Raw genomic sequence first — 24,165 nt, 5'->3', positions numbered from 1 at the left:
CAAGGAAGGACGCTCCCATCCACCGCAAGCTGAGGAAAGGGTGCACCCTCCCCACCCAGGGCCCAAAGCCACCGCCACCGGGGCTGAGGAGAGAGCCAGGATGGGGATAGGAGAGAGCCGGTCCACAGGGACTTCGTGAAAGCTAGAAATGGAGGCTGGAGGTCCTTCTAGGGCAGGTGATCCTGCCCAGGGCCAGGCCTTCCCAGGGTCTAGCTTGCCCCAAAGGGAGATGCCCGTCAGAGTGGCTCCCCACGCACCAGCCGCACGGCCCCCAGGAAGGCTCAGCCTCAATATCTTCCCTGCAAGACGGGCCCTCCCGCCCACCTCGCAGAGTTGCTCCAAGGCTGGGTGACGTGATGTGGCCTTTTACTTTTTTTTTTTTTTAAATACTTGTAACCCCCAATAATTGAAGCACCATCAGCTACGGCCCAAGCCTCCCGGATCCCCACGCCCCCCATCACGCCCTGAGGTTCCACCTGCCGGGCCCCATGCCGCAGCCTGCATCCTGCCTTGTCTCCTCCCTGCCAGACTTCTTGGAGGGAGCTGGGCGGCGGACGGCTAGAGGTCAGGCGGTGCCCCAGGCTGTCCGCGGAATGTAGACAAACACACTTCGGGAGCCAGACATCTCATTAGGAGAGCCGGGGTGCACACCTCCTGATGGCGCCGGACCGGAAGTCCTCCCCACCACCCCCATCACCTCTTGAAATGAGAGTGTTTCTGTCTCGCCAGATGTTTCCGTGATGGAAATCGTGCAGAACGAGTCATTGACGCTGCCCGCGCTGTCCTTCTCAAATAGCTGTTTCCTGATTAATTCACAGCACGCACCCGCCCTGCGCCTCCGCTAAACAGAGAACACATCCGTATAAACATGTAAAAGCGAGCTTTGAGAATCGACTTTTCTGACAGTCGGCAAATAGTAGCCTGCCATCCCACAATTGGATGATTGAAGCCGAGTTCCTGTGGTGTAGCACAGACTTGATGCGTCTTGTTGGAAACTGCGACAGAAACCTCAGTGGCCGTAACTTGGCGAACTGGAAATTCAGTTAGAGCTTCCTCGCCCAGCGGCAGGAAGGCTAAGGACGGGCAATGCGGAGAGGCCGACACCCCTGGGGTCTCAGAGCCCATATCTCAAATGCAGGTTGGCAGCCAAAGCGTTCATGCTCTTATAGTTCCAAAGTAAGGGTTGAGGGCCATTCACGTGCCGGGCACCTGCTGGGCCCTTGGATGAGACTGGTAGGGCCTCCACTGTCTGGGGGCTGAGATTTGGGTGGGGCAGACAGGATTTAAGCTAAAAGCTAATCAGCAAGACCATTCCAGAGACGGGAGGGAAATCAAACGAGCAATGGGAGAGAGAGGGGACCGGATGGATTGGGGGCTCCAGACAGGGTCAGGAAGAGCTCTCGGAAGACAAGAAGGAGCCAACCTTGCAAGTGTCTGGGGCAGAACTCCCCGGCCCCGGTACAGGTCCCAGGGTGCCAAGAGCTTTGCAGGATCATGGAGCAGTGACCAGACGGTGTGTGGGGAGCGGGGGCAGGAGGGGGAATGTGACAGGAGCCCAGGTCAGAGAGGTCAGCAGGGGCCCAATTGTATGGGCCTCATTGGCCGCTGAAGGGAGCTGGAATTTATTCTCAGTGTCGTGGGAGATTGCTGGGTGGTTTTAAGCCAGGGGCTGCTGTGAGCTGATATGTTTAAAAAAAAAAAAAAAAAAGACTAGCTGCTGTATAGACAATAAAGTGTGTTTGTGTGGGGCAGGAGCGCAGTGACAGCGCAGAGAGGAAGCCGAGGCCAGTTAGGAGGCTCTGGTCATTGTCTCGGGGAAAGATGGGCACACCCCCACCCCCACCCCCGGGGGCTGACAGGCGGTGAGAGCCAGAGGCAGGAGGGAACAAGGGGTCAAAGATTCGGGAGGGGTTTTGGAAGTAGCCCCTGGGGCCTTCCGTCAGACGGGATTCGTAAGTGAGAGAACTGGAGAAATCATGGAGGACTTCAAGGTTGAGGCATCCAGTTTCAGGGTGGGACCGTTTTTAAGATGGGCAAAGCCCAGGTTTGAGAAAAGTGGATCAAGAATTCTTTGGGGCATGGGGTGCCTGGGTGGCGCAGTTGGCGAAGCGTCCAACCCTTATATTTTGACTCAGGTCATGATCTTAGGGTCCTGGGATCAAGGCCCGCATCTGGCTCCAAGCTCAGCAGGGAGTCTGCCAGAGATTCTCTCTCCTTCTCCCTCGGGCCCCACCCTGCTCGAATGTTCTCTCTCTAAAACAATAAGTCATTTTTTAAAAGATTTTATTTTATTTATTTGAGAGTGAGAGAGCACAAGCAAGGGGCGGGGCAGAGAGAGAGAAGCAGACTCCCGCTGAGCAGGGACCCGACCTGGGGCTCGATCCCGGGACTGCAGACCCCCGCGGAGCAGGGAGCCCGACCTGGGGCTCGACCCCAGGACCGCAGACCCCCGCGGAGCAGGGACCCGACCTGGGGCTCGATCCCGGGACCCCAAGATCATGACCCGAGGCCAAAGGCAGACGCTTAACCAACTCAGCCACCCAGACATCCCTAAATAAATAAATCTTTTTTTTTTTTTTTAAAGATCTTATTTACTTATTTGAGAGAGAATGAGTGAGAGAGCATGAGAGAGACGGTCAGAGAGAGGCAGACTCCCCACGGAGCTAAGAGTCCGATGCAGGACTCGATCCTGGAATTCTGGGATCATGACCTGAGCTGAAGGCAGTCGCTCAACCAACTGAGCCACCCACGTGCCCTAAATAAATAAATCTTAAAAGACAAAAAAGAATCCTGTTTGGGGCACATTAATGTTTAGACACCTATTTGATATCACAGAAGACAGGTCTCACCGTCAAGGCTTGGTGGAGAGTTCGGTTGGAGATAAAAATAACCAAGAGTCGTCAACAGGAAGATGGTAATTTAGGGCCTTGGACCTGGATGAGAACCCCCCTCCCCCAGGGAAGGGTGTGGGGAGATCCGGAGGCCTGGGGTTGAGCCCTGGGGCAGCCTGAAGCAGTGGAACAGGAAGGCCCCTGGCATTGCAGCGGTGAGAGCCAGAGGCAGGAGGGAAACTGGGCGAGCACAGGGCCCAGAAGCCCGGAAAGAAATCTGTAGAAGGCGGGTAACTCGCTGCACAGACACTACTGAGCCCCAGCTGAGGACGTGAGCCTCTCCCAGCGGATCTCCAAACCAGGACACTCTAGGGGATAGAAAGTGGGCGTTATGAGTGATTACTGCAGGACAACAGGAGTGAACCCGAACCGTCCCAGACTAACAAGGAAGCTTCTCCACGCCGGCAATTGGTGCCCTTGCCAAGGAGGGACCCACATAGAAGTGGGGGCAAAAGCCTCACGGGGACGAGGCCAAGAGACCAGGACGGAGGAGCAGCCGTGACAGTGGCTTTCAGAGTTGAACAGACCAATCTGGGGGCGCCCCCACAACAGGCCCCTCCTCAGCAATGAGAAGGAATAAAACTCTTAATCACACAGCACGGCGAACCTCACTTCTGCCAAGTGAAAGAATTGAGGCCAGGAAGAGTGCGCAGCGCAGGACTCCTTTCATATGAAAATTCTAGAAAATACAGAGTGATCTGTAGTGACGGGAGGCGGACGCGCCTGGGAGCGGCAGAAGCAGGGAGGGAGGGATTCCCGGGGGCACCAGGAGCCTCTGCGGGCGACGGACGTGCTCATGAGCTTGACTGTGCAGATAATACGCTGTGGTGTATATGCTCATGTTAAAACCTACCACGCCGTACACCTGAAACCCGCACGGCTTACTGTCTGCAGTACGGACTCTATTTCTCCATCAAGCTGTTTTCAAAGAAAGAGTTTTGCTCTAAAGGGGAATGGAGAAACAGGCTAGTGGAGGGAGGAGGCTTGACGATATTTTAAGCATGAACAAGGAAACATTCAATGCCTGCGTGGGGGCACGAGGGTTGTGGGGAGGAGGGGGCGGGAAGCCTAAGCCAGGGATCCTCTCGTGAAGGTTACGGTAAGTGTGTCATGGCGGGGACTGGGGAATGCCTCCCATCGGCCTGAGGTTCTCCGCCTTCCATGTGCCAAAGAACCATCCGGAGACCCTGTTGCAAGTACAGGGCCACACCACGTCCCCTTGGCCATTGCAGCTGAGGTGGGACAGTCCCTGGGCGTGCTCACAGGGCACCACCTCCAGGGCTTCCAGGTCTCTGCTCTGCGAAAGCCAGTAGCGCCCTCAGCTTGTGGGGTAGGGAGTCCATGCATCCGGGGCAATCATCAACAGTGCGGAAGGGGTCCGTGGATAAACACCCCGGCCTCCTGCTTTGGGAGGGACACTTAGGAGGTGCATTCTGTGAGTCCCTGCAAGTGCCCCAGAGGGATGGAGCTCCATTTGTGTACCGCAGGGCCCAGCTCAAAAACTGCTGGGGGGTTTTCTCCTGCCCTATCTTATTCTCCCTACTCCCTCTTGAGAACAGCTTCCAAATAAGCAACCTATACCCAACCCTTGCCTCAGGCTCTGCTTTCAGGGCACCCAACATAGGACACCCATGGAATCAGGGGCTCTGCAATTCACGTGCACAGCAGGCTTTCCCAACGGCAGAGGTCCCAGGAACCATGTATTAAAGAGCAGGCAGTGAAGAACAAGAAGCCTTTCACAAAGGGGAGGGACCGGGCCAGCTCTGTTCTTGCAGAGAGTGAACTCTGGCAATGTGAAGTTGAGGTTGAAGGCAGCCAGAGACAGGAAGCAGGCAGACCAATTAGCAGGCTGTTACCAGTGTCCCAGCAGGGAGTAACGGTGCGAAGGCAGCAATCAGGCTGTGTGTGAGCACAGAAGGGTTCACACAGAAATGACACTAGCTTTATTTAACATCCCGGGCGCTACAGTTGTGGTTTTTTTTTTGTTTTTGTTTTTTCGTTTTTTATTTTTTTTTAAAGCTCGCGTTTCTAGCATCCCACATGTTTCTTTCTGATCCCCTCCTTCCAGACTTTGATACGTCAGCCTGATGCCATGCCGCTTCATTTTGTTCAATCTTGTGTTTTCAGGATCTTGACATCGGTGCCAAGAACGTGAAGCTTTACGTCAATAAAAATCTCATCTTTGAGGGCATGTTAGACAGAGGAGGTGGAGAGGCCCCGGCTGACCAGAGCTTCCCAGTTGGCGAGAAACAGGAGCAGGACGAGAGCAGGGAAAGGGCCCCGGGTGCCCCCTTGGGAGGAAGCAGAGAGGCCCGCACGATGGCTGGCACAGACGAGGAGCTCTCGCCTCCAGCCGGAGCCGTAGCGGATGTGAAGCTTCCTTCCCAGGGAATGTTACTTGTTGGAAAAATGAATCCTCCCGACGGCGCGAAGGACAGCTTGTCCAAGTTAGACGAAGGCGCGAGCTGCTCGGGAGCCCCAGCTTCGACGGGTGGTGCGCCGGCGGCTCCCCCGCTCTGTCCGCCTGTGGAATGCCCCCCCCTTGACCCAGAGCTCTCTCTGGCCCAACAGCTGGAAAACCTCATGAGCAGAAAAGTCTCCGAGCCGCCAGCGAAAACCCCATCATGGTTGCAACCTTCTGCCACAGGGAAGGGCGGGAAGCAGGCAGGCAGGAAGTCAAAACCGCTGTGGCTGAGTCCTGAGAAGCCGCTGGACTGGGAAGGCGGACTTGGATCAGACACCACCACCAACCCTGTGGGGGAGGCTCCCAGAGAGGCCAAGGTCAGGGAGAAAGGCTCCAGGCGTGAGCCAGGGCGGCCAAACAGCTGGAACGTCCTCGATGGGGAGAGAGCCCAGCAGGTGACCCCCAGAGTCTGTGATGATTTTGACATCTTTAACCAGCCCACCTGCAGGGAGCACCCTGCGAGTGGGAGGCGGGGCCCGAGGAAGGACCCCCTCGTCAGCAGTCACCGTGATAGCCCGCCGACCGGCAGAGGTAAGTTCGAGAAGCCTTCAGACCCGGGTGCCGTTGTCCCTGAGTGCGGGCCGCTGATTGGCACAATACCATTTGGCTCCGCAAACCTTTGTTTCATCTGGGAAGCTGGGGGGCGCTGGGGGGTCTTCTCAACCAGTCGCCACAAACTCGTGGTCTCGGGGCCACGGAGGGGGCAGCGATGAGCCACATGGGCAAGACCTTCTGCATCTTAACATTGTCTCAGCTTGTCGTTGCCACCAAGTTATTTCCCCTTTGCCCATTTTTCTCACCACGTGACTTTCCCACTCTAGGCTTTGTTATTCCGCCTCTGATGGAAACATCGGTCTCTAGTGACCTCACTGTATTCTCCACCACACTGTCAGAAACGTAACACGAGTGGGACGATAACCAGCCCTTGGCACTTGCCTGGGTATGGTAGGTACTATAGGGAGTGGTGAGGACTGCGGCGCTGGAGAGGGCCAGCCCATCTAAAGCGGGCAGCTGCTACTGCACTCAAAATGCCTTCTGGCACTCAGCAATGCCAGGCCGATGTGCCAGGTCTCCCTTCTCCTTTTGTGAAGAGAAATCAGAAGTGTGCGATGTGATTCTTCAGTGTTGGCAGCAGATTGTGATTATTTTTAAACCACTATGTAGGTCAAAAAAAAAAAAAAAAATCTGCTGGGAGGACTCACCTGGTGTGTGAACTTTGCGGTGGATTCTGTCTGAGGAATCTGAAAGGCTGGGTTTCTAAATATTTGCACTCGGATTTGGCTCCCAGGAGAGTGTCAGACCATTTGAATCCAGCTTCTGCTCCTTCCAGGCTGGGGCTTGCAGAGCTGGGCACATCCGCTTTCTGAGCCTCGGTGCACTCCTCGGTAAAATGGGAACGAACCGCCTCCCCGCCCCTCCGTGTTGCGAGGAATGAATGAGGGGAGGGCGTCACATAGCAACTGGAGGCTGGGGTGTGGGGAGTGCCCCGGGAGCCCCAGATCCCAGGTCCTCCGAACGGAGCTCCGCCCCACCCCGTGCCGTGTAAGCGCAGACCACCTAGGCCTGGGTCCCCGTTCCCCATCACCCACCCACACAGGGGCGAGCTCTGAAATCCCTCCGAGGCCCAGTTCCCTGATCTGGGACATGAGGCCAGCCACGCCCCTCTCCTGGGAGGGCAGAATGGGAGTCTGCATGGGCAGCGTTTGGCACAGTGCCGGCCGCAGGTGGTAACTGCCCGTGATCGTCGCCCCTCCCCCCACTCCCTGATTCTGCCTCTTGGTGTATCTGTGAAGCCATCGTATCTGTTCCCTAGTGAATCCGGTCAGCATCTGGTCTGTTACCGTCCAGAAGACAGACCTCTATGGTCTGCACTCAGCCAGAGTCTACGCTTTGACATGCAGAGACCCCCAAAGTCCCGTAGGGCACGTCCCTCGGACTCAGGGCGTCTTTCCACGTAAACCGTGGGCTCCCTTCCAGGCAGAGCTTCGCGCACCCCCGCCCCCGCCCCTCTGCCTCCAGGCTCCCCGGCCTTACACATTTCTGCTGCCCATCCCCACTCACCGTGAGACCGGTGTCAGAGAGGAGGGCAGAGCAGAAGAACCGAGAAGCTCTTTGAGGGCAGAGACTGGGTCTCATCTGTATCGGGGTCCCCCAGACCCAGGTGCTCGGCAGGCGGCGTGGGTCCTCTGCAGAGTGGGAGGAGTGGTGTAAAGAAGGAACTTCGGTGGCTGGATGCGTGGCACGTTGTGTTAAGCTAGGCTTGCACCCAGGCACGTTACTCAAAATGATTTCATCTTCACGCCAGCCCCATTTGACGATCAAGAAAATGTGAGGCTTAGGTAACTTTGCTCACGTCCTGTGGCCAGAAAGGGTTAGAGCAGGATCTGAACCCAGGCCATCCTGCTCCAGCATCCACTCCTTGAACCCAGTGACCCCCCATTTCTGCAGCCACCCCACCGGGGAGAGCCAGGCAAGCCGGGGCCTTCCTGGTAAACAGACCCACAGAACCTCTGGGACCTTCGAGGTGATGGGTGTTATTCTAACTTGTCCACATTCAGAAGATTTGGTCTCATTTTAATTTCTTTCCAGGCATTTCGCTGCTTGGCTTAATGACACATTGAGAACCGAGCCCTGGAGATTTAATGCTTGTTAAGCCAGTCATGCTAAAAAGGAAAGTTGCTTAGAAATTTTAAATTACCCATTACATAGAGCCAAATCCCACAGCCGTGCCCTTCAGGAAAGCCGCCGGCCGAGCTCTCCAACGATGCTTGTAGAATGAGTGACTGCCTGAGTTCTTCCCTGGGGCCAGAGTCCTGTTGTCACTAAAGGATAGAGCCCAGAAATCCTTTTGTCCAACAAAGCATCTCATTGTAATGTCATCTGCATTTTGGAAGTGTCTGCATGAGGGGTCCGTTGGCTAGAGGTGAATAAAATTGCACCTGCCCCATTCGAGCGCAGGACCTCCAGAGACCAGAGGTGTAGCTGCCCATCGCCCAAAATTGGAAGGGAGAAGCAGAAAGCCAGTGGGCTCCCAGGAGACTTCTCCCAGCCCACTCCCCAGGGCTGCTGGGCTCTGCCTCTGCCACCTTCCCGCACTCTTCTTCATGAGATCAGCTTTCTCTGCTCTGTGCACAGGACAGGAGATGCCCCGTAGCCCAAGAGTGACCTTTCCCCCCAATGGCTCTTGCTCCCAAAGTCTCAGGGAAGACGCTGATTGGCCAAGGTGGTTTAGGTGTCTGCCCCCCGTCCAATCGGCCGCAGCCGGAGGCCTGTTCACGGTGAACACACGTAGCTCTGTTGTGTCTCCCTGCCTTCATTCTCGTTTCCCGTTTCAGGAGCGATTAGCATGTGTCTCTCGGTGGTGCCGTTGATTTTTACAAGTTCGAGTTTTGAACTTTGTAGTTCCTTTTTACCTCCACCAAGGGGTAGTTGTAAGGCTCCCTTATACATGGAAGCCGCCTTATACTAGTACAAGTCATCTTATACTGGCGGCAACCCTTCCCCCAGACTGTGTCGACTGCAGATGAAAGGAGTGGCTTTCTGATGTCCATGCCAAGCATTCCAAGTGGGCAGGAATGTTGATACAGACAAGGCAAAGCTCCTACTCCTGGGGACTGGCAAGTGGTGTGTTCTGCTGCAGACAGAGGGAAACGTGGAGCCCCAGCCTGCTCTCACGTCCAAGAGGTCCAGGAGAAAGCCTGCACCTCTCTGCTTTCAGAACCCCACATATACATCTTGGGGAGAAAAAATCAGAAAGCAGGCACAGAATGAGAACAGAGTCCTGCCTCTCTCGTCCACCCAGACCAAGACACACAGGCTGGGTCCCTGACAGACGACGTCTGTTCACTCTCCTCGGCTCACGTACAGACCAACCCAGGTTCATTTCAGTCAATGCGAATCAGATACCAATAAACTGATGTCATGACGATCCATATGGAAGTTCCTTCTGCCAGATGTTAAAGCCTCACACCTGGAGGAAAGGAAGGAACTCCTGGGGTCTTCTTTAATGGCAGATGAGAAGTGGGGAGAGGGAGGGGGAAGACAGGTGTACCAGAGCTGACAGGTGGAGAGGGGGAGTCCCTCGGCGCCCAGGCCTCAGCCCAGGCGCTACGCAATGATGATGCCAGCCGTCCATCGCTGGGCTGGCAGACGTGGACTAAGCACATCTGTGCCACACGTTCTATGCCAGGCGCTGGGACACAGCAGGGAGTGGCACAAAGAAGTCGTCCCCGAGGAGGCCGGGCCAAGAAGGACCAGCACTCGGAGGTCCAAGAGAGGAGCGTGACTGGCAGAGGAGAGACTCGTGTCCGTGGAACAGAAAGGCCCACACAGTGGAGCTGATCATTAGGGAGAAGGTGTGAGGGGAGGTTAGAGAAGCCAGAAGGACCACACTGAGGGCCAGGTTGGGGGAGGCCATGGCGAGGAACTAGATGATCTTCATTCCCAGCTAATGGAGACAACAAGCCAGCTGGAGGCGTTGGTGACCAGTTCCCTTTCAGGCACACAGTGGGTATGTCTGCACCTTCGGAGGGGGCTTTGGAACTGGAAGGTCGTGGCTAGGAGAGAGAAGCCAGAACTTGACCTAGAAATCGGAGCAGTGCCTACCTGGCAGCCAGGAGCTGGCAGGGTAAGGTCAAGGAGGGAGGGTATTACTGAGAGAGGACCAGATGGGGTCAGGCAGAAGCTCAGGACAGGGCTCCGGCATGGGGAGGCAGGCAGTCGCAGCCATGGAGAGAGCCCAGAAGTGCAAACACTCCTGAGCCGGCAGACAAGAGACTGTCTAATGGAAGAGCTTTGCCTGGGGTGTCAAGCATGAAGACTGAGAAAAAGCTTGAGTACTCAGAGTCACCGTGTACTTGCAGAAAGTCAGCTCAGTGACGGGCTGTGGGAATTACAGGACTCTTAGGAAGGCAAGGGATGGAAAGCCACCAGGGGTTTGACTTCAGGCATGGCGGCAACCAGGGGCTCACATGATGTCATCAGGACTCTCTGTCTCCATCTCTGGGCCCACATTCCCTGGGCTTCATTGTCAGGCAGGCTCCCCCCAAAGGGCAGCAAATCGACCACCTGCACTGCCCACCCACGGCCAACGTCCTGCCACCTGGAGGCGCCAATCGAAGCAGCCCCTCGTCTGTAATTCCTTTCCCAGCCTGGAAGATGCTGTCAGCACTTGCTTAATCTGGGGGGGTGATCCCCAAAAGAAGATCAGGAGAAGGGCAGGTGGGACTTGGGTGGGCCAAACCAGTAACTGCACAACAGGGCCCCAGGTTGCAGGTGTTGAGGGAGGGTGGAAGCCAGGAGGCACGGGGGCTGCAGCCTCGGGAGGGAGGAAATCGGGCGCAGCTGGAGGAGGCCACGAGATCAGGCCCGGCTTCCTTTTTTCTTAACGGTAGGAGAGATTTATGCGTGTCTGTAGTGGAGAGAGAGCAAGGTGCCAGCGGGGAGGGGGTGACGGAGGGTTCTGGAGAGAGAGGGTAATTGATGGAGCCAGGTCCCCCAGGAGACAGGCGGAAAACGGAGTGTGGGGCACAGTCCAGTATGAAAGGAGAAGAAACAGAACGTCCGTGTCATCAGCTGCCGGTTTTCCAGAATGACCCTCACGGGGCAGTTGGCCGTGGCATGGCTGTGAGGACAGGCCACTGTGGGGGCGCCCGCTGGGGCTTTACTCTTCTACAAGGAGGAGACTGTGGCCTTTCGAGCCACCCTCTGAGGGCCAGGCCTGCACTCTCCACGTGCTGGGGACACAGGCTTCCGTTCTCGAAGCCAGCCTAGCCACGCATAGGGGTACACTCTGACCTGTGTCGTCGGTGTCCCTTATAAGCACTTTCGCCTGATTATAAAATAATACATCTGGAGAACTCAGAAGATCAGGGCACCAAGAAGAAGCTGGAAGTGTTTTCTCTCCACTGCCCAGAGAGGAGCGTATTAACACGTCGGCGCACACGGCCCTGGGCCAGGCTCTGCCGCAGCCCAGAGAGCGCGTAGCAGGCTTTTTTCCCAGAGCGTTCCACCTGCCATTAGACAGCCTTTGAAAACCCCCTCTGAGTCACATGACGCGACAGCCCCCTAGCCCGCCCTGCTGGTTGCTGACTCAGGCATCGCCCCCTCCACCCCTCCTCCACCCCCACCCGTCCTGTGAGTCCCTGACATGCAGAATGGCTTCCTGCCAAGGTCCTCAGACAGCAAAAAGGTCTGCCCTTGGCTTGCATGGGGGTGGGGTGGGGTCTCCCTCTCAGAATATCCAAGGTATATTGAAAATTGCTTTGCTTTTGGCAAAACAACCAGATTCTAGACTTGGGTAGCGTCATCGATTTTTTTTTTTTTTTACCAACCTGAATGTTGGCGTGTGACACGTGGTCCCAACGGTCCCCAGGCAGGGCAGACGATGAGCACCCTGATCCCACCTGTCCAAGGCCCATGGGGCCTCCAGGCATTGTGAGAGAGCCAAGAGCAGCCACCCTGATTTCTAGAATGTCCCCCTTAGAGTGACCCTCACCTAGCCGAGAGCCGCCCCAGTTGGGACCATCCATAAAGGTTCCCTGCTTGCACACAGGCCACTAATGGGGCTTCCCCTGTCCTGTGTTCTTCCAGAAGACACCCGGTCCACCGAGACGCCGCCGTGGTCGCGGTGGTGCAGCGAGCAGGAGCATTTGCTGCACGAGTCCTGGGACTCCCTCAGCGCCTTTGACCGCTCCCACCGTGGACGCATCTCCAACATGGAACTGCAGGGGGACATCCTGGACGACTTTCTGCGGCAGCAGAAGGACAGCCGCCGCGGTGACCAGCTGCCCCCGGGGGAGGAGGAGAAGCCGGAGCCCAGGGGAGGGCCGGACGGCAGCTCCGCAGAGGCGGACGATGGCAGTGACTTCGAAATCCCCGTCTTGCCTTACGGACGGCGCCTGGTCATTGAAATCAAGTCGACGTGGGGGGACAGGCATTATGTCGGCCTTAACGGAATAGAAATATTCAGTTCCGAGGGGGAGCCGGTGCAGATCGCAAACATCCGTGCAGACCCCCCCGACATCAATGTTTTACCAGCTTACGGGAGGGACCCCCGCGTGGTCACCAACCTCATCGACGGGGTGAACAGGACCCAGGATGACATGCACGTCTGGCTGGCCCCTTTCACCCTGGGCAAGCCTCACTCCATCTCCATAGACTTCGTGCAGCCTTGCCAAGTCGCCCTGATCCGGATTTGGAACTACAATAAATCTCGGATACATTCCTTCCGTGGCGTGAAGGACATCACCATGCTGTTAGACGCGCAGTGCATCTTTAAAGGAGAAATCGCCAAGGCCTCGGGGACCTTGATGGGAGGTAGAGTATGTCCATAAGAATGTCCTGGAAGCCCCTACCTGCTACCCGCTGAGGCTCTGAGGAGAAACTAGCCGGTGACAGATGGGCCTCTCCTCTTCCTCGGCCTGGCTCACTCCTCGCTTTGTGCAACGTGGGGGGTGCACGAGCTGACCTCATTACACCCCTCCCCCGGGCACCGGCCTTACTCAGCTTCCCTAGCGCCTGAGTCGGAGAAGGGGGAGTTCTTCTGCAGCGAGTTCTTGAGGGGGTGCTCCCAGGAGAGCCTCTGGTGCCAGGAGGCGCACCGGCATAGGAACCGGGAGACGCTGGGCAAGGATAGTGGTTGGGGGAGGCTGAGTCTCACCCTGATCCCAAAGGGAGCTCTGGAGCATAAGTTGCAGGATCTGTCCTGCTTTAAGGCAGAGCAGCAGGGCTCCCCGGGTTGGGGGTGTAACTCCCACGCCCTTCCAGGCAAGCCTCCAGCCCCCAAAAAGGGATCAGCAGGCACCTGGGTGGGGCCCCAACAGCATCTGCTAAGTCGCCTCCCCCACACCTAAGAAGCATCTCTCATTTCCCGACGGATCACAATGACGCTCGTTACGTTAGATCCGTTCATTAGGTCTAAGTGGTTCCTTGGGCATATGAATTTCACTTGCAAGTGCGTGAATAATAACAAGGAAGGCTTCCTATCCCAAATCAGGAGCTGTCTGGTGGGTGGGGATTTACAGCACAGAGATTGATGGTCTGGGTTCCTGTTGTCCAGACCACTGGGATTTGGGGCCAGGTGACTCTTCTTGTCTCTGTGGTATCCCATCCAGCACCAGAGCACTTTGGAGACACCATCTTGTTCACGACTGATGAGCTCATCCTGGAGGCCATATTCTGCTCAGATGAGACATTTGACGTGGACCCGGAGAGCCCCTACAGCTTGCAGAGCGAGGAGACACCCAGGAGACCGAGCACTGCCGGCAGCGAGGGAGAAGACAGGCCCTACACCCAGGCCGGCCCGTGGGCTGAGGACCGGGTAGGACTGGCAGGGAGGGGAGGCCCCCCCCAGAGAGATTTCTCCTCCTGACTCCGTGCAGCGGGCAGAATGAAGATGGATAGCCTTTAAGCTGTTGGTGCTACTGTTTTGACATTTCCCATTTTTCTACTTCATTTTTTGGTCCTCTATGTCATATTTCATTCTCTAATTATGTTTTATTTTATTATTATTTTTTTTTAAAGCAAAGTGAAGAAAGTATTCAAATTTTAATCAAAGCTAGGAGAAATCAGTTCTGCGTCGTCTCTGTAATTTAGAGGTTGGTAGTCTCAGGGGAATTTTTGCTTTCGGTTGTGTTTTGATCACTCACTGTTGTTTTTGATAGAGAGGACTAGAAACACTTTGAATAGGCAGGCTTAGAATTAAAATAATGATCATCTCAGCCCTGGTTTCCCTTACACGTGTGGTGATCCAGGGGTGGAGCTCCATGTTGTCTCGTGTGAACTACCCGTGCAGGTAGAGACCGTTAGTATCCCCATTTGGGGAAACCAAGGCTCAGACAGGTTAAGTGACTTGCCCAAGGACACCCAGCGCTACCGCTGTGTGTAACCAGGCTAGAACTTGCATGCAGGACTCCGAAGTGTGTGTTTCTAACTTGATAAAGCAATTAAAAAAAAAAAAAAACTGTTATTTGGGAGAGAGAGTGAGAGAGAACATAAGATAGGAGAAGGTCAGAGGGAGACGCAGACTCCCTGCGGAGCTGGGAGCCTGATGCGGGACCCTGGGATCATGACCCGAGCCGAGGGCAGTTGCTTAACCAACTGAGCCACCCAGGCGCCCAATAAAGCAATTTTTTAAGAACTAAAAGACGACCCTTAGGGAAAGGACCCATCCAAGTGAAGGATCAGGAATCTGGAGACCCAGGGCCCCCTTGGATGGCCTTGAGGCCCTAAGGAGAAAGAGGAGATGGTTACAGGGGGTGTGGGAGGGAGTGCGTACAGCTGGAGACCGAAGGTCGGAAGGCAGGGCCTGGCAAGGTCATGAGGCTGTTGGGGTGCAGGTCCCCCGGTGTTCACGGGGGGGTGAGAGCCCATAGGGGCCTGGCAGGGTATTGTGCAAGACTGAGGGGTTACTGAGCTCCCTGCTTCTCAGGACACACAGGAGTTGTAGTTCATGTTGATAGTTGTCCTGATTTTTCTCGAGAGAAGCCAGAAATCTGGGTTTTTGTGGGAAATGTCCCAATTAAAAACTGTTGGCAACTAAGCGGGAAAGCTCTCAAACCTTCTGTGAGCCCCAGCACGTCTGTGGTCTGGATTGGATCCATGGGTGTCCAGTCGGGAGCTGACCTTGAAGCCTTTCGTGTGCCCAGCCCTTTCCGAATGCTTCTAATGGTCGCTGATCGCGTCCAGCCTGTGAGGGACAGGGAGGAATCCTTCATTCTGTCTCTGAGACAGGGAACCCAAGTTCTCTGGGAGGCTAGTGGCTCACCCCGAGAAAGTGACAAGGCTGGACCTGCATCCTACCTGTCTGGGTGCGCAGCTCAGCGCACCCACCAGGGAGAGATCCCGAAGGCTCTGGGAAGGCAAGGAGGCAGAGAAGGCAGGAGAAGGCACGGGGTGCCAGGCAGCGGCCTCTCCCTGGTGACCCGAGGTTGCTGGGCATCGTGGATCCTCCTGGCAGCCACCTTCCTCACCCTTCTCCCCAGGGCCAGGCAAGGAAGGGCCTCAGGGGCCGGGCTGAGGGCACTGCTGTTCCTGGCACCGAAACACCATGCCCATTCAACTCTTGCGTCCGGGCAGCCGCCTTCCCTTCCTTTCGCTCCTCAGCTTCCTCGTCCGCGACATTGTCCCAGCTTACAGTGTGGGGTCTGATGAGCCAAATGTGTACAGTGCCGTGTGCCGGCCCACACCGGCTGCCTCTGGATCGGGGCTGCGCCATCCTGGCTTCCCACACCCGTTGGGTTGAGAGCCGCTCTCTGCGGCTGAATCTCCCCTCCTTCCTGCCCTCCGCCCCTCCCCGACCCCTCCCTCCTTCCTCCAGCTCCCTAGGACGTGTCTGTTGGGTCCTTCCCTGTTCCAGAAAATCTGATCGCCTTAGCTGGTGGTGTCAGACTCCTCCCCTCCCCGTAAGAGTGGCTGGCGGGGACTCAGACAAGAACGGGGGGTTTCTAGGTCTGCCCGTGTTACCCATCCTGGAGTTTCCACAGTGGCAGACAATGCAAGAAAAGACAGAAGGGGTTACCTGGGGCTCGGGGTGCATAAATCCTTGGGGAGAGCGTCCAGCCAGCTGTGCGGGTCTCACTAAAGTCGCCTCCTTTCCCTCTGCCCCTCCCCCAACCCGCACTCAGGTCCTGGAGCTCGAGCTGCCGTCCCTTCCGCCTGCCCCCGACGTAACCACGCCAGAGCCAGGCATCTACCACGGGATCTGTGAGTATCCTCTCTGGGGACAGTGTCCAGGGGCAGGAGGACCATCAGGGGCCAGGGGGCGTCGTGGCCCAGTTGGGGCAGGCATTCCCTTGGACAGTTGGGCAGGTTGTACGTTGTACAGAGATGCCAAGCCGCGGGAGGAGTGGGGGCTGACACAGCCCTGACTGGGTCCACTGGCCCCGCCAGGTCCGTATCGCTTCAGAGGAGGGCTGCCTCTCTGCAGTAGGCCTTTCCAGAAGGGCACTCAAACCCAGGCACGTGCGCAAGGGGAACAGGCCTTTTCCCCGTTCCCGGTGGGGCGGGGGTGGCAGGAAGCCTCGCCCAGGGTGCTGGGTCTTCTGAGAAGACAGAAATCTGGATATTTATGTGAGACCTCCAAATTTTTAAGTGTTGGTGACTGATTTTGTAATATTGTAAAACACCCTATGAGCCAAACAAAACACGTATGTTCAGCCAGCCCGCTGCCAGTTTGTGGCCTCGGAGCACATCCCATCTGGGCTTCACGGATTCCGTTCCCTCTTCGTTTCCCTGCTGACCCTTCCAGCCAGGTCCTCCCTCCCCCCCTGCGCCGGCCGCCAGCACCTGCGCTGTGTCCGGGGCATCTTCGGGTCCGAGGTCCCGGCTCACTGGTCTCCCTCCCCTTCCTTGTTCAGGAGACTCTGTCGCCCTCTGTTTGCAGTCACACCCGCTGGAGCCCCCTGGGGCGTGCTCTTGAGGGGGGTGGCAGGTGGGCTGGGCAGAGGGAGGGGTTGGGCCTCGTGAGTCCCCTCAAGGCCTCTGCCAGCTCTGGAGCTGCAAAGACCCCTTGGAGAGGTCTTGAGTGAGGGGCCCAGGCCTTTCTACGCCCGTATCTACATGTCTCGGGTTGTGGGCTGTGCCTAGGAGGGGCAAGGCCAAGGGCGGTGCACCCTGTGAGCCCTCAGCCCTCAGCACTCTGCTCCACTGGAGGAATGAGCCCTTCGGTTCCGGGGAGGGGGGCGTGGGACCCGGGCAGTGCGCACAGCATCCCTCACACCCCTCTGGAGGCCTCGCTATCACCTGCCTCCTCCTCCGGAAGCCCACCCGTGTAGGAAGGACCCTCTCTCCCTCCCCTCACCGCAGGAAGACAGTTTCCCTCTTAGAAGAGGGAAGATGCTGCCTTTGAAGCCGCCCGGCTCCTTACCTTCCAGAACGCGCACTTTGCTCAGTGACGCCGAGAGTGCCGCACAATTGCTAGAACTAGCCTCGGGCAGGCAAGAGCCCGGTGTGGGGCTTGGTTTCATCTTCCCCTGCCCTATCTCCCCGACCACTCAGTTCTTATTCTGTCCAGTGGTGGCCTTGGTGGCTCCCTCCCGCCCTCTGCCCTGTCTCTCTCTCTCTCACCTTCCCTCCCGTTGGGACCCGTCCGCACAAGAACTTCTGTTCCCACTGAGGCCAACAGTGGGCGGGGAATCAGGTCTCCCCGTCCTGGCTTGGATCACGTGCCCATCCATAAACCAATCACCGTGGCTCCCCGCGGCGGGGCGGGGGCAGAGGTGAGATGCTGAACATGGTTTGGCCAGCCTGGGTCAGAGCCCATCCCCAGAGTCCCAGGCGAGGGGGCAGCGCGCCCCGCTACCGCCGTCACACTCTTGCTGGGGGTGTGAGTGCCCCAGCCAGGGAGGAAAGGGAGGAAGGAAGGTTGGCCCAGAAGCCGCCACTGTCCCCTTCATCTGATGATTTCCCCAAAGATGCTGTCTGTAAATGTCCTTCCTGCTGAACCGGCTTCTGACCTTTCTCAGCAATGTATTCCAGTCCCTTCGGGAGTGATGGCCAGGAGCAGAGCTCATAGCCCTTTTGGCTGTAAGGAACCCGCGGTGTCTCTGCTTCTCTACTCAGTATTAAGAAGAACCTCCTGACCGAGCCTCTCTCCACTTTTGGACGCGTGTGATTTCCGAATCGCTCTTCTCTGAACCTTTGTGTTCCCCTGTCCCCCCCCCCCCCACCACTGTCTCTAAATTCCTAAACCCACTTCACCAGCCTGTGCAAATGGAGAGCACTTTGATAACGTGACCCGGGGGGAACGCGCCGGGGTTGGTAAATATGGCCAATCCTATTAATGTTTTGAAAGGGGATATATGACTTGCTAATTTGCAGATGACACTAATTTGGGGCGTTTTGCAAATATCAGCAGTGATGAATAGGAAAGTAGCTGAGAGAGTTGAAACGTGGGAGAGAAATAACAAAATTAATTTCCATTTATATAAATACTAATTGATACACCAGAGGAAGATGAATACGGAGTGTGAATATGAGCTCAAACAGGAGAGCGGGTGCTTTGGGAGCAACCCCGAATTAGATGTCCTTGCGGCTCCGTGTGCCAGACCAGCAAAGGGGCGGCTGGAGAGAGGCTGGTGGGGGGAGGGGGCGCTCCTGTTTCCCCCCGGAGGAGGTGACATTTCTCCCTCCTCCAACTCCGTGCACTCTGCGTCTGGGGACCGGTCCCCACAGCCACCCTGTCGCCTGCGTCAGAAACGTCGTCTCCGTCCCTCACTTCCGTACAAGCCACTGAGCATCCCGGTGGTGCCGTCTTCAAAACAGGTCCTGCCTCTGGCCACTTCCCTCTGTTTTCAGAAGGGCCACCCCTTGTCCAGCGTACCTTATATCACAACGGCCCCCTCCCTGGTCTCCCTGGAGAGCCCAACGCTCGACCCAGGTGAGGGGATCGAGTCAGCCCCCTTCTTCGAAGTCTAACCCTCCAGAGGCTCCCCACCGCGGAGAGAAGAAAATCGGGCTTCGTGGCGTGATCTCGGATGCGTCCAGCCCTTCCGGCCTCCTTTCCCGCCACTGCTGACCCTTGGTCATCAGTTATGTTCCCATCCCGAGCCTGCACCCTCGCTGTCCTCTCTGCCTGGAATGTTCTTCCAGGAATACTGAGGAATGGCAGCCGGGCCTCAGCTCCCATGCTTCCCCTCAGAGATGCCCTCCCTGACCCCCGCTACTCCGCTCAGTCACCCCCTCCCCATGCCTTCTTGTCTTCATGGCATTCCTTACTCTCTGGAACGATCCTTTGTCTGTTATGGGCTGATTGTCTGTCATCTCAGCGGTGTCTCCCAGAGATATTCTGCTCTGTGTTGACCCCGGGATCTCCAGGTCCAAGGACAGGGCTTTGTACATAATAGATGATCAATAAATGTCGGCTTACCATTAACTATGAATTTGGTGAAACTCCGTGATCTTACTTTGATTCATTTGCCCATGCTCATCCACTGAATACCTACTGTTTGATCCACCATTGATTTAAAAAGAAAAAAAAAACTTTTATTGATCATCTATTTTCCAGGTACTGTTCTTGGCTCTGAGGGCTACAGCGGTGCACAGAGGCGACAGAGCTCCTTCCCTCAGGGAGCTTCCATCTTAGGGGAAAAGACAAGAAAACACGGAGGCAAAGGACTGGAGAATACATTGTGGGGTAGCGCCAAGTGTGGTGATGGAAAATAAAGCAGGGAGGGGGTGCCATTTGAGCGGAGCGGTCAGGGAAGGCCTCTCTGAGGAGGGGATGTTTGAACGCGGGCTCAGGATGGAAAGGAGTGTATCGGTTAGCTTCTGCCGCAGACCAAACCAACCCAAACCTGAGCAGCTTCAGCGCACCACTGTTTACTCCACGACAGGCTCATAATTCACTGGCTTGGCTGGGCCCCTCCTGGGCCTTTGCACAGGTCTGGTCTGCTGGCAGATGGGCTGGCGACCGAATGACCTCAGGTGTCTTCTCTCCCGCATCCAGTGGTCAGGAGGCTGTTGGCCGGGGTGGTGGGGAGACCGGGCACGCCTGGCTGGCTCCTTCATGCGGCGGGACCCCCAAGTGTGGCGAGGTGCACCTGCGCGCTTTCCGTCCTCTGCCCTCGCCACCTCTGCTGCTCTCCCATTGGCCAAAGTGTGTCACGTGGCCCAGACTGAGGGTGTCTTCTCAGCGGCCTCAGTGAGGGCGTGGACATACACAGACTCCTCTTCTGGATGGGAGGAGTGGCAGAGTCACGTTGTAAAGAGTTTGTGGTCATTTTGCATGCCGTTGCGGTGAGAAGCTAGGGTGTGGCCCAGTACCATGCTGGTCCCACGTTTCCACTGCCCCCAGGACGCTCTCCAGGGCGCCTCAGCACCATGGAGAGCAGAAGGATCAGAGGCTGCGTGACAAAACGTAGGTGGGAAATGACAGGCACATAGGAGAGGAAGCCGAGCTCCAGGAAGACTGGGCGGCTTGGCCTCCCTGGGCTTTTGCCTCCGCTCCTGAGCTCAAGGAGGTGGAGGCCACGTGACTTCCAGGTGGCCTTCTGTGAAAGTTGCCTAGGATGTGAATCTTCTGAACACAAGCCCCCAGGAGGGTGCTGAAAGAGGCTCCACGTTCTCCCAGGGTGGAGAGTTCAGTGGGCTTGGTCCTGCTCTAATGGGACACCAGTAAGGAGAGACAAGCTCTAGCCAAGTATTGGACAGGCCCTGACCAAAGGCTTCATTCGGTTTGAGCCCTCCGGGCAAATGGATGACTCGCCTGGACCGTATTGCCTCAGGACCACAGAGGGTCAGTTCTAGATGGATTCTGATGGACAGGGGTGAGGCAAGGGCAAAAAGATGGGGTTATCATTGTAAAAACGCTTCCTTACTCTGAATCCCGGGAGTCTCGCAGTAGCGCCCAGTGTCTAAAGTGTCCATTTCTGACGTCCTGTATCGACATAGCTGCCCGCGCGCAGTTACCTATTTAAACTTTCCATCTGGACTGAGCTCCTGCTGTGCATCAGGCACTGCGCCGGGCTGTGGGGACACAAAGGTCTAGCAGATCAGATAGAGTTTCTGCCCTCAGGGAGCTCGCCTCTGGCGGGGCAAACGGATGTTTACCAAATGGTCACAAGATCACGCTGGTGACCAGGGCATGGAAGTTGGTGGCAGGCTGTGGGTGGAGGTTGGATGTGGTCAGAGAAGTCAGAAGGGCTTCCCTGAGGAAGTGAGCTGGGATCTGAAGGGTGAGCACAACGAGGCTACGTGAGTTCCGGCGGGAATAGCATGGGCAAAGGCCCTGTGACAGGAGAGAGGGATGGAAATAGGAATGACTGAGACTGTCTGGGTGGAGCCGTGCCCCGTGGTGTGAGAGGAGGTCAGACAAGTGGGTGAAGCCAGGTGGACAAGGCCTGCTGGCCGAGCGGCACGGGGAGCCACGCTCGGGTGTGAAGCAGCCGGTTGGGGCAATGCGCTAGACAGGAGGAAGCATCCAGTGCTGGTGCAGGTTGGTTGGTTTGGTTTTTAAGGTTGTATTTATCTGAGAGAAACAGAGGGAAGAAGAATGAGCAGGGAGAGGGGCAGAGGGAGAGCGAGAAGCTGACTCCCCGCTGAGCAGGGAGCCCAACGCAGGGCTCAATCCCAGGACCCTGAGATCATGACCTGAGACGAAAACCGGCGCTTCACGGACTGAGACACCCAGGCTCCAACCCCCACCCCCATGTGCAGGTTTAAACAACACTGGCCCATGCGTCCTGCAGACATTTCCAGAACATCAGCAGTGTCCTGGGCCCTCGGGTCCCTAAGAGAAAAGGTAGAGAGGCACTTTCATCTGAGTTGGGGTTTTCAAGCTGGTAGAACGCAGAGGCCGAAGGTACCTCCTTTCCCGTCTCCACAACCTCTGATGTTCACTCTTCTTCCTACAGGCCTCCAGCTGAATTTCACTGCCTCCTGGGGAGACCCGCACTACCTGGGGCTCACGGGCCTGGAAGTGGTGAGCAAGGATGGCCAGGCACTGCCCATCAGCCTGCACCAGATCTCTGCCTCTCCCAGAGACCTAAATGACCTCCCCGAGTACACCGATGACTCCCGGACCCTGGACAAGTAAGTGTCTTTGAGAAGCCACCTGCAGACGCCCTCAGAGCCCTCCACTCCCAGCGTGAGCAGCAGGACGCTTCAGCCCCCTGAGAGGCAGGGTCGCTCAGGCTCTGTGACTCCAGAATCAAATCTCAGGGGCGCCTGGGTGGCTCAGTGGTTTGGGCTGCTGCCTTCGGCTCGGGTCATGATCTCAGGATCCTGGGATCGAGCCCCGCATCGGGCTCTCTGCTCTGCGGGAAGCCTGCTTCCCTCTCTCTCTCTCTGCCTCTGCCTGCCTCTCTGCCTACTTGTGATCTCTGTCTGTCAAATAAATAAATAAAATCTTAAAAAAAAAAAAAAAAAAAAAAAAAAAAAAAGAATCAAATCTCAAATAGTGATTCCCCATTCTGCCCTCCCCAGCCACCCCATGAGGTCTGTGGTCTTCCCATTTTATTCACTGATATGTTTTTAAGTAGGCTCCACCCACAGCGTGAAGCCCAACTCAGGGCTTGAACTCACAACCCTAAGACCAACCCCTGAGCTGAGCTCAAGAGTCAGACACTTTAGTGACTCTGTCCCCTCCGGTGTCCCCTGTGACTTCTCATTTTAGAGTCAAGGAAAACCAAGGCTTGGGAAAGGGAGGTGACCCCCCACCCCCAAAGGCCCCACGGCCAGAGGCAGGCAGGGTTCCCCTGCTCCCAGACACAGCCGTGCTTTGTGTGTTCTCCACCATGCTCAGTGTAGGGCCTGGAACGCCAGCTCTGCACCTGACCATGAGCAGCCCCATTCTGGGGGCTGAAAGCTTGCCATTGCTCGAGGTTGGAGGGGATGGCTCTGGAAGTGTCCATGGGTGCTTTCCTCCGCTTCTATCTGATTGTATCAGCCCAGACTGGGGCCAGTCAATAAGACAAACCTGGGACAGGCACCGGCCCCCTGCTCAGGACAGCTGCCGGGCCTGCGCTCTGCCTGGAGTTGTAAACAGCAGGAGCCTGGAGGGGTCAGAAGCATGTGTTCCAATCCTGGCTCTGCCCCTTGCCAGCTAGTAAGTTTCTTAACCTCTCCAACTACGATAGTAATGATAATAAAATTAGAGTGCTATTCCTGGAGCCCCGACACTGGGGCTACACTAAGCAGGTTACGTTTATGCCTTAAACAGCCCTAAGAGGCCATCCCCTTTACAAATGAAACTGAGCTACCGAGAGATTAAAAACTGGCCAGAAGTCACCCAGACTCGTTCTGAGGGTCAGAGTCATCGGAATGGATGTCTGCGGGAGACCTGTGCACGTAAGCACGGACTTCCACTGTTTCCCCTGCCTCACTTGCCTTATCAGTAGGAGGGGACAGTAAGTCCCCTGGCGGGAGGGCAGGGAGGGAATGGCCACACCACAGCTGCACTGCCAGCTTGGCCCAGAGCGCCGCCGTCAATGGTAGACTCCTTCCTGCTTTCCCATCAGGGGCCCCTTAACCTCACGCCTGCTGTCCATGTTTGCTCATGAACCACTCAACACCCCAAAAGCAGATCACCCATATACTTAGGCCTGGAGCCCGCTGGGTCAGCTCCCGCTATAGAAGTGATCCGCACACAGCCGGCCCCACTTGTTCATCCACACTCACCCACTTCCCAAACCCCTCCCCCCAGATGATGTGAGCACAGCAGCTCCCAAGCCTGATAGCCGTTCACCTCTACACGGTTTGGCGTGTAGCTCGAACCAATAAGGATTTTAAAGAGAACGTGTCAGTACTGTTGTTACACTCAAAAAAATTAATGGTGAGTCCCTAAATTAGTAGACACCCAGCATGTTCCTATTTCCTTGAAAGCCTTCTTCTCATCTTCCTTTTTTAAGTTTGTTTCTTATATTGAGATCCAGAAAAGGCCTTATGTTGTGATTGGTTGGCTTGAGGTCCAGATAAGGTCCATGTGTTGTGATTGGTTGGTTTGAGATCCAGATAAAGTCCATACGTTGTGATTGGTTAGTTTGAGGTCCAGAAAAGGTCCAGACATTGTGACTGGTCGGGTTCAGATCTAGATAAGGTCCCTATGCTATGATTCTTTGATAGATCTCTTATGCTTTTTATAACCTCCAGGTTCCCTTCCATCTTTCTTCATTTTTGTGTTATGAATTATCTCTTAAAGAAATATTTGTTTGCCCTACAGAGTCTGGATTTTCCTGGTTGCATCTCCATGGTATTATCTAACCTGTTCCTCAGGCCCCTGTATGTCTTGTAAATTGTTCATTAGATCTAGCCATCTGATCAGATTGAGGTTTGACCACTGGGGCAAGATATGACATGGTGTGGGTGTCACTG

At 56.1% G+C, this 24,165-nt stretch overlaps 1 protein-coding gene across 3 annotated transcripts in view; it reads left to right on the top strand.

Annotated features, from left to right (window-relative positions):
- Positions 1-24,165, top strand: part of KATNIP (katanin interacting protein) — a 172,867-nt gene that overhangs the window by 134,655 nt on the left and 14,047 nt on the right. For all 3 annotated transcript variants that reach the window (XR_009349240.1, XM_059154775.1, XM_059154774.1), the window contains exons 16-20: positions 5,019-5,886; positions 11,947-12,672; positions 13,470-13,675; positions 15,981-16,059; positions 21,708-21,885. Coding sequence is in view for 2 of the 3 variants with exons in the window: in XM_059154775.1 (XP_059010758.1) it covers positions 5,019-5,886; positions 11,947-12,672; positions 13,470-13,675; positions 15,981-16,059; positions 21,708-21,885 (2,057 nt within the window). In the remaining variant the exon portion in view is untranslated. The remainder of the gene's footprint in view (positions 1-5,018; positions 5,887-11,946; positions 12,673-13,469; positions 13,676-15,980; positions 16,060-21,707; positions 21,886-24,165) is intronic.

Source organism: Mustela lutreola, chromosome 17 (assembly GCF_030435805.1).
Source record: "Mustela lutreola isolate mMusLut2 chromosome 17, mMusLut2.pri, whole genome shotgun sequence".
NCBI classification, from domain to species: Eukaryota; Metazoa; Chordata; class Mammalia; order Carnivora; family Mustelidae; genus Mustela; species Mustela lutreola.
Note: the sequence above shows the minus strand (reverse complement) of the source record. Positions and strands in the feature narration are given on the sequence as shown.